The 10,434-nt window shown below is 46.0% G+C and overlaps 1 protein-coding gene across 1 annotated transcript; it reads left to right on the top strand.

Annotated features, from left to right (window-relative positions):
* The first annotated feature begins 237 nt into the window (after positions 1-237).
* On the top strand, positions 238-1,402 carry LOC123642407. Its single transcript, XM_045557502.1, is given in 4 exon segments — positions 238-663; positions 665-699; positions 701-1,005; positions 1,008-1,402. Coding segments are annotated over 4 exon segments (942 nt in total). The 3' UTR covers positions 1,184-1,402.
* The last annotated feature ends 9,032 nt before the right edge of the window (positions 1,403-10,434 follow it).

Below are 10,434 nucleotides of genomic sequence, written 5' to 3'. Positions count from 1 at the left end.
ACCTGCGGATTAAACAGCGGCGTGGGGGGGGGGGAGGACAGGGGTAGCAGGAGAGACTAAATCTTCAAATCATAGAAAGGTTTGATCACCGATTCATAAACTTCTCGCATTTTCTGGCATTAAAACACCTGCTAGCAACCGTTCTCACGCATTAGGAACGCCGCACCGTCCCGCGGTGGTGAGCGCCAAACTCTTTTGCAAAGTTTGCAAAGGCGCACAGATTTCCGAGCTCTCCCGATGCCTCCTTCGCCCCATCCTCCCCTAGCCTGGCTGCAACCAAGTTCGGCGGCATCCAGGCACTCATTGAAAAGAACCAAGTTCGCCTCGGTCCTGCCCACTTGGACTCCGGAGGACGCAACTGAAACTTGCCCGGGAGACACGTCTCCCCGGGGACCGAAACCGGCTCGGTGGGGAGCGAGGGGGGCGGCCTCGGCCCCCGCCGTCCCGCACGCCCGCCCGTCACGGAGCGGACCCCCCCACCTCAAGGCGTGCGGGGGCGGGGGCCGCGCGCCCGGGCCTGCCCCTGCGGCGCCCCCTGCCCGGGTCCGGGAATGGCGGCGTCGGCCGCGCGGGGCCAGCTCCGCGTCCGGCCCGGGAGGACGCCCGGGGAGCTCGCGGCGCGAGGGGAGGAGAGGAAGTTACCTCCGGACGGTCCCGGCTGCGGCGGCGGTGGGCAGCGGGCAGGGCGGGCGGTCCGGGCGGCCGAGAGTTCCGGCGGCGGCGGTGGTGGCGGTGGCTACCGCAGTGCCCCCCGCCCCATTGTTTCCCTTCCAAGAGGATCCCGGCGAAGCCGAGCCCGGGAACCAGGAAGTTCCCCGGCGCGACACCTCCTGCCGCCGCTATGGAAACGGCCCCCGCCTCCCAGGGCGGCTCGCCCGGGACCCCGCCTCCGCGCCGCCGGCCCCGCCCGCCTCACCGACCGCCGCCAACCGTCGCCGCTGCGGCCGCGGCCGCCGCCATCTTGGCGCGGCCCGGGCGGCCCCTTCCCGGCGGCACGTGCGCGCCGCGCCGCGCTCCCGCCGTGCGCGCTCCCGCCGGCCACGGGGGTGCGCGCCCAGGGCTGCAGGTGGGACGCGAGTCCACCGGAGCCCCTCGGCGGGAGGCCGCCCCTTCTGACCCGGGCGCCGCGCTAAAGGCCCGGGGTCTGCGGCGGAGAACGACCGACATGCGTGTGTGCAGCTGACTGGTCAAGAGGGCGGCTGAGACCTGTGGGGACGTCTCTCTTCTGGTGCAACTGCTTACCGGGTGTCAGACCTTGGACACTTAAATGTTTTCTGTGCCTCAGTTTCTCCATCTGGAAAGTGGGATAGTAATAGTACCTGCCTCATGAGACTGTGACCTGGAACAAGCAAGTGCTTGGTAGTTGGTAATTATCTGTTCGATAAAATGGCATTGCTTCTGACACAAGTCACATTTGTCATTTTTCAGGAACCTTCAAATCAGTGTTGGAATCAGCGCTACTCTAAGTAGGCTACTGTGTATGATCCCATTGCCGCTTAAAACTTGTCAAGTGTTCATCTTTGTCCCATCTTTCTGTAGGTCAGCTTTCCTTTTTTATATCGTGGAAATTGTCAAGAGTTTTTAATCCCCGCGGTCTTCCATTAAGGGGTGCCATAAAAAGACGAATGATGTAAACTTCCCAACGCTGTAATTAGCTGACAGTTAAGTGATTTATTCAATAGAAGCTAGAAAAGTTAGGGTGTGCGAATAACTGAAAGGCTTCCTGTCCTTGATTCCAGGAACTAGAATTACTAACGCCGGCAACTCTGCACAATTGTTGTTATCTCGCTTGTCCAGCTGGTGAAAACTGACACTGAGAAACTGAGTGCTGTGCCCAGTATCTCACAGGAGGGGTGGAAGGAGGAGGCAGGGTCGCAGCCTCTTCCCTTAGCACCCAAACTTTAAGAACTAACTCCATGGTTTTAGGTTTTAGACAGTCTCTAAGGCTCCTTCTAGCTCTCCTGTTGTAATATTATCTTAACAGTGGGAATATGTTCTGATAAATGCCTCATTAGGCAATTTCATTGTCTTGCAAACAGAGTGCACTCACAAACCTGGATGTCATAGCCTACCACACACCTAGGCTATATGGTATAGCCTCCTGCTCGTAGGCTACAAACCTGTGCAGCAGGTTACTGTACTGAACAGTGTAGACTATTGTAACACAATGGTATTTGTGTATCTAAACACATCTAAACATAGGAATGTGTTGCGTTACAGTGTTACAATGGTTATGATGTCACTAGACAACAGGAATTTTTCACCTCCATTGTACTCTTACAGAATCATCATAGTGTATTCGCTACTTCATTGACCAAAACGTTTTGTGATGCATAACTATATACACTTTGTAAGAAAATACAAATTTATACTTCCCTTTGGGTCTTCTTTCATTTGTTTATTTATTTATTTTGGAGACAGAGTCTCACTCTGTTGCCCAAGGCTAGAGTGCCGTGGCATCAGCCTAGCTCACAGCAACCTCAGACTCTTGGGCTCAAGCCATCCTACTGCCTCAGCTTCCTGAGTGGCATGTGCCACCATGCCCGGCTAATTTTTTCTATATATTTTTAGTTGTCCGGTTACTTTCTTTCTATTTTTTAGTAGAGATGGGGGTCTCGCTCTTGCTCAGGCTGGTCTCGAACTCCTGACCTCGGGTGATCCTCCCACCTCGGCCTCCCAGAGTGCTAGGATTACAGGCATGAGCCACCACACCTGGCCTTCTTTCATTTATTTAAACGAGGTTTGTAAAGATTAGTATTTATTTTTCTGATCTGGAGACAAAAAAAGGCATAACTAGTTTGATATGTGAACAGGGGCAAAAGCAGACCAGGAGGAGTTGGAAGGACCTGGGTAATGTTTTCAACACCCAAATACTTCTCCAAAAGTTACAGAATTCGCAGGTTAGCAATCACCCAGATTGGAATATTCTCAATTCCTAAGAGGCAAGCCCCCTGCTTATACCACTCCGTAGCCCCAATTGGACCCAGCAGATTGCTTTGCACAGGGAAGGCCTACGGTAAATGCTCTCTGAATTAAATTGCTGTGTGTGGTTGAGTTCCCACCACTTAAAGAGACCTTGGGAGCCACAGAGATGCTCAAGAGACGTCACTCAAGGGACATCACCGCAAACATCATAGATAAGAACTCCAGGTCACTAGTTAATGAGTTAGTGGGATTTTGGATGGACAACCCCAGCCACAGGCTTACTTGGCAAAATGAAGTGGAAATTTCAGATATGTTTTTCCATAAATTATATGGGTAATTTTAAAAACACTATTTTTGACTTAAGTATGAGGACCATTGGCTTAAGTGTATACTTTGATAACAGCACTCTGATCCTATAGTATTATTAAAGTTCAGAAATGCCCACATTTTTTCCTCAAGTCAAAGTATCAACAGCCATTCACCCCAGTATAAAACCTGTACTGTTCTTAAGTACAACTTCCCGGGCTCACCACGGTTTTTATTATTAAGCATCTTGGATGTGTGGTTAAACAATAAGCATGAATTTTCACCTCTCTCGTTCACTACTATAACCCCAGCACAGTGCTTGACACGTAGCATGGAATATGCTATATGCCTATGGCGTAAATGGCACTATGTCAATTTAATGTTATCTGTGGGAACATATTAAATACAGAATTTATGTCAGTGATTACCAGGGAAGTAGAATCATTTTCCCTCTAAATCAGGGATGGATGCACAAACTTTTTCTTAAAAGATAATAAACATGAGAGCAGCCATAGACAATATATACAAGAATGAGAATGGCTGAATTTCACTGGAAGTTGAATTATGGAAATAGGCGGACTTGTCCCACAGGGCTGTAGTTTACCAATCCCTGCTCTAAATAATTATAGTTTAGATTAGATTCACTCCACAATTACATTCGCTCCAGCACAACACACCAGATACTAAAATACCCTTCAACTGAAGAAAGGGTAAAAGCTTTATACCAATAAAGTACCAAAAAGTAAAAGGACATATCTACTAGCAGTTTGCATTGACAATTAAAATATTGTACAAATACCAAAGGTTTAGAACTACCTCACGTTATGGAATAAGAGAGACAGATGTTTGCATTGCATTTTTTAAAAAGTTATGTGCTATGCTGATGACAATATTTAAAATGTTGCCAAAGGTAAAAGTACATGTTTAAGTCCCCCACAGGATCCTGTAATAACTAAGGCCAGAAGTGCAATTTGTGGTGAGAACATAAGAACATAGAACATAGAGAAAAAGAATGCTCCAAAGCAAATTATCTATATTTCACTGTCATCTTCAAAATATGGATGAAAGGGTCAGTTCTTAGAGTCTCCTGTAAATTGAGACTTTGGAATGTGAATCCATGCTATTTGATCCATTTCATTTTTTTTAAGAGGAGTAAGCAGATAGTTCCCTAAGGGGGGAATTTCTGTTTAATGAGGCTATGGAAAGTGTTGCAGTGCACATATTCATGCTCACCAGCCACAGTAATTTCTGAAATTTCATGAGAAGCCAGTGCTCTTCTATTGATTAGAAAAGTCACCTCCAATGACACTGCATATAATTATTCTTCATGAGTAAAAAAAAAAAAAAACAGATCGGTCTACATCTCTGTACCCAGTGTAAGTGAAAAACCAATGGGTGACCAACAGCTACATCCATACTGCTCCTATAGGCCAGGCACGGTGGCTCATGCCTGTAATCCTAGCACTTTGGGAGGCCAATGCAGGAAGATTGCTTGAACTCAGGAGTTCAAGAGTAGCCTGAGCAGGAGTGAGATCCCATCTCTACCAAATAGAAAGGAAAAAAAAAAAAAAACACCCATCTGCATGTTGCGATTTGTGCCTGTAGTCCCAGCTACCTGGGAGACTGAGTCAGAAGGATCATTAGAGCCCAGGAGTTGGAGGTTGCAGTAAGCTACAATGACACCACTGCACTCTACCCAGGGCAATGGAGTGAGACTCTGTCTCAACAAAAAAAAAAACAAGGCAACTGAGCACCCCTCCTCACAACCTCCCACCCCTTCATTAAAAAAAAAAAAAAAATACTGCTCCTATAAAAAAAAAAGGCTTTGGTTTAAAAGAGAAGTTATTGATTGCAGAGTGGGAAAGATGAGTTCATGGAAGGACTATGAGCCCCATAAAATTGTATGCAGGATTTTGTGTGCACAATTTGTTACATATAACTAACTGAAGTTGTCTTCTTTATTGGTGTACTCAGTTTTGTTTTCTTTTGTTTTTCTGTCTCCCTAACTTAAGAATGCACATGCCATGAGACGGGGGAATGTGTGTGTGTTCTAGTCCTTGGGCCACATCAGCGTTTGATACAGAATCAGCTTCCTATAAGTATTTGTAGAAGGAATGAAGGGAGGGAGGGAGGGGAGGAAGGAGGGAGGAAGAAACGATGATTGAAAGAAGGAAAGAACAAAGATAGGCAAATGGCGGGGGGGGGGGGGGAGGGGGGGGGGAGGCAGAAAGTTCCGAACTTTTTTCATGTGCTCAAAGGCATCTGTGACTCACAAATATAAAAAATTAGCAATGACTGATTTTCCACTCCAAAAGCTGACTCTCATTATCTCCTCTGCTCTTTTGCTCACAAGCCGCCCTGTTCCTGATCACATACCAAAATAGTCATCATGGCTTGCCAGAAATCTATAATGATGCCATATCATTTGAAAAGCGTCTCAGTGTGTTTGTATAGTTTTAGAGAATTTCTTCTGCCTGCTCAACTTACAGCTGCCACACTTTAGCCATCCATTGGCCAGCTCTCGGATGCCATGCTGTTTATTTATTTTTTTGTTAAGTCTCATCAAGCAGAGTTGTATTAAAAAGTATCATTGGCTGGGCACAGTGGCTCATGCCTGTAATCCTAGCACTCTGGGAGGCCAAGGTAGGCGGATCACTCAAGGTCAGGAGTTCGAGACCAGCCTGAGCAAGAGCCAGACTCCATCTCTACTAAAAAGAGAAAGAAATTAGCTGGACAACTAAAAATATATAGAGAAAAAATTAGCCCAGTATGGTGGCACATGCCTGTAGTCCCAGCTACTCGGGAGGCTGAGGCAGGAGGATTGCTTGAGCCCAGGAGTTTGAGGTTGCTGTGAGCTAGGCTGATGCCACAGCACTCTAGCCTGGGCAACAGAGTGAGACTCTGTCTCAAAAACTAAATAAATAAATAAAAAGTATTATTAATATAAGACATTGAAAAATGGAAGTATAATTTCATGGCATTTTTGTCTTCATTTTAGGGTGCTAAAACTGTTGCCTGTGTGTATATGATTCTTGCATTGAAATTTGAACCCTTGTGCACAAAAATCTATATAAATCATATAGCAGCTAGTTTTCACAGATGGCCTCCCAATATTTATATCCTTTTACATCACCCTCTTCTTGCACTGGGCTGGCCCTGTGACTCACTTTCACCACGAGAATATGGAAGAAGTGATGCTGAGTGATTTCTAAGGCCAGATCATAAAAATCTTTGTAGCTTCTGCCTGGGTCTCTGAAATGCTTATCACACTCCCTGTCGGAACTCAGACACCATGCTGAAAGAAGCCACATGGAGAGGCCACATGCAGGGGTTTGGATGACAACCTTAGCTGAGTCTCCAGCCAGCAACCAGCATCAACCAGTAGCCCCGTGGGTGAGGTGTCCGAAATTTCCAGCACAGTTAAACCTTCAGACGCCTGAAGCCCTTCAGTGCAACCCCATGAGAAACCCCAAATGAAGACATCTCAGGTGAGCCCAGTCTACCCATGGACCCATGAAAGTAAAAATAAATTGTCATTTTAAGCCATTGAGCTTAAAACATCTGCAGGTGTTCACCTGCAGATAACTGGAATGAGTTGTTTAAAAATACAATGCTAAAGCTATAGTTAGCTATATCTTAATAAATAATTCCATCAAAATTAATAGAAGTGCTATATAAAAAGTTCAAGTTATAAAAGAACGAGGTGGACTGTAGGAAATCCTAAGGTATTCAAGGGCATGTTTTTTCACTAAGTTGCTACTTTTGTCTGCTTCTTTCCTTTGATGTGAGGTGATATGTTGGGCTTTGTGAAACAACATAATGACCTCAATCTTTTGGAGTCTGCAAAGGAAATATACTTGCAATTACAGTCAACTTAGAGATGAAATAAGTCCTTGCCCACATACTTTGGCTAAAAAGGGAAACCAATGGTGGTCACAAGTAGCCAGACTAAAGACTCAGTGAAAATGAGACAACAGATTAAAAATATATGTATGTGTATTTTTAGTCTACTCAGCTTCTTTTTCCTATCTGTTAATACAGGCATGGAGAGGTGCAAAGAGTTCTTCTCAATCCAGAGCAGAAGGAAGGCACAGTGAGGACCTAAGGAAGCCCTGGCCTTGCCGCGGTAGAAAGAAGGCAGCGTCAACATAGAAATCACTGGAAGCTTCAGGGGAGCAAGCTCAGTGGAAAGGTGGAACCAAGCTGGAGAGAGTTTCCCGGGGAGAGGCAGCTAGCAGGGATGAGAAGTGCAGAGAGGGCTTCTCGAAGTGGGAAATAAGAAAGCATGGCCCACTGCTGATGGGCGCATCCGGTGGTGGGAGAGAGGTTGAAGATGTAGGAGAGAGGGAACCCTTCTCACTCTGCCCATGGTCCTAACTTCACCTCATCCACACCGTGGCTTTAGCTACTACTCATGCAAGAATCGTCAAATTGCCACACTTAGAGCTAAAGCTCAGAAACATAATAAAAATGTATTAAATGAAATTTTCACTGCCCTCTAGATGCAAATAATTAATTTATCATATCCTCAGCAATGCCTCCACTACTCCGCTACGACCTTAACACCACACACGCACACGCCTTAAGGAAGGTATCCCTCTCTCAGTGAATGGCTCCACCGCCCACCTGGTTGCCATGCTAACCACCTAGACACACACTCCAGTGCCCCCTTCTCACCTCTGCCCACACCCAACAGGTCAGCCCATGTAGATTCTACCTCTGGAGAGGCCTCAAATCGGTCCCCTGCTCCTCATTCCCACACCACTGTTCCCATTCAGTCTCGCATCGCTTCACGTTTGGATTACTACCAATCTTTATCTCTAATCTGTTCCCCTCTCTGCCACACACGGCGGTGCTTCCCACTGTTAACAGCACGATTTTCCTAAAATTTAAATCGGACCATGGCGTTTACAATTCAGAACCTCATACTACTGTCTGTGGTCGGCACTCGATGAATGACTGACAACAAATGAATGATTGAGCTTGGGCAAGATCGCCAGTCCTTTCCCAATCCAGGGCAACTGTGGGCTAATGATCCTCCATCATAACCACCTACTCCCCGTTGGTGTCCAGGCAAAGACTCAAAACTGGTGTCTCCTGCCCATTAGCGCTCTTCTTGGGTTTAGTTACATATTACTTGTTCGTATTTTCACTGTCTGGCAAGAAGCAGCTCAAAAGGAGCTGCTGTATATATTACACAGTCACTGCTATTATTTTGTGGAATTTGTGGAGAACCCACAGTACCCAAGACTGGGAAGGGGCATTTTTAAAGTAGAAAAATAAAAGACAGCTGTGGTGATTACATATCATCTATTTAACTTTGCTACCTGGGGAGATGCTAAGATGAACTATGTAATAATTCATTTCCAAACAGCCAGAGGAGAAAAAAAAAAAGGAAAAAAAAGTACCGAGGGGCAATGAATAGTGCTTTGGAAAGAGAAAACTGTGCAAGAGCAATTTAATTTCCTTCTATGATAAGGTAGCAGTCTATGCTGACAAGGAGGAAGCAATAGCTATAATCTACTCTCTTCAGTAAAGACTCCAATGTGACATTATCACCTTTAAACTGAGAAGACGCACTCCAGTTGAAGAAAGGTTACTTTCAGATATATATGTGATACCGGCATCAAGCCATTTCTCAAAGAATAGCAAATATACTCTTTTCTACAAAGAAAATGTTAACGTCCACCTTTTCCAATGTTGCAAAAGCTAGAACAAAGAAGCAAATGGATACAGGAACCCTCTTTTCATTTCCCAGGTATCAATGGATTAAAATATAACAAAACTTGCGCTGGTAGACAGACTTAAAATAGCCATTGATATTATAGATAATGGCTAGTGATAACCCTTTTACATTGTGTTCTTATTTGGGTTAAGTATAAATTGTGAGTGTCTTAAACAGGGTATAAACAAATAAAACTATTAATGACATAACTATGTTGAGGTTAAAAAGAATATCAACACTTATTTAAGCAGTGTTGAAGCCTGTGTTTTTAATCTTGGAGTTATGGCTACCGTTCCTAAAAAAATAATAATCTGAAAAGTTATTTTAAGTAAAACACTTGAACTACAATTTTTAAAATAAGCAGATATTAAATTAAGAAGTGTGAGGCCAGGCGTGGTGGCTCACACCTGTAATCCTAGCACTCCCTTAGAATTTAGTGATGCCCTGTCTCAGCTGTGCGAAGTGGGGTTTTGCTTACACTGGGGGTGGATTGTTCATGGAGAAAGTCCCTGGGGCTGTGGTGGTGACAGTGGTCATCACAGTGGTGAACCCCAAGTGAAAAACATGCTGCCAGCAAACGCCCCCGACCCCCTAAGCCTTGTCCTCTAATGCTTCCCAAGCTAAGAATTTAGGGGTTTTGTGACTTGGGTCATAAGCAGGGATGGTTCCCTTACAGTCTCTGTAAAACCCAGACTTGGCTGGGCGCGGTGGCTCACGCCTGTAATCCTAGCACTCTGGGAGGCCAAGGCGGGAGGATCGCTTGAGGTCAGGAGTTCGGGACCAGCCTGAGCAAGAGCAAGACCCTGTCTCTACAAAAAATAGAAAAATTAGCCTGGCGTGGTGGTGCATACCTGTAGTCACAGCCACTTGGGAGGCTGAGGCAGGTGGATCACTTGAGCCCAGGAGTTTGAGGTTGCACTGAGCTATGATGATGCCACTGCACTCTACCTGGGGTAACAGAGCAAGACTGTGTCTCAAAAAAGAAAAAGAAAAAGAAACCCACACTTGAATGCATCAGGCAGGAAACAGGTTAGGACAGCAATGTAGTCAAAATGCCACCTAAACCAAGGTGGGGCACCAAGAGGCTAAGATATAGGATGATTGGGTCAGAGTAGAGGGTGGGTAGAAAAACGTGACAGAGACTCGCCGTGCATTCAACAAACCATCTCCTGTCCCGCATGGGCACACAGCTCCATTACACCTCCAGCCCCTCTGCAGTCAGGTGTGGTTCTGGGACTGATTTGGTTCAAAGTGGGCAGAAGTGACGCGCACCACTTCCAGTCCTCACCCAGATAAACCTCCCACAGGCAATTCTCCGTGCTCTCTTCCCTTTCCAGAGCAACGCTGGAAGCTGAGCATGGAAGATGGCACAGAAGGAATGAGCTTGGGTCTTGGTGTCTCTGCCAGTGAACATGACCATCAAAGAGGACACCCTCTTGCACTTTACCTTAATGAAAAAGAAAACTTTCTCACGTGGC

Source organism: Lemur catta, chromosome 1 (genome assembly GCF_020740605.2).
Source record: "Lemur catta isolate mLemCat1 chromosome 1, mLemCat1.pri, whole genome shotgun sequence".
Lineage (NCBI taxonomy): Eukaryota > Metazoa > Chordata > Mammalia > Primates > Lemuridae > Lemur > Lemur catta.
This window is presented reverse-complemented; position numbering and strand designations above follow the sequence as displayed.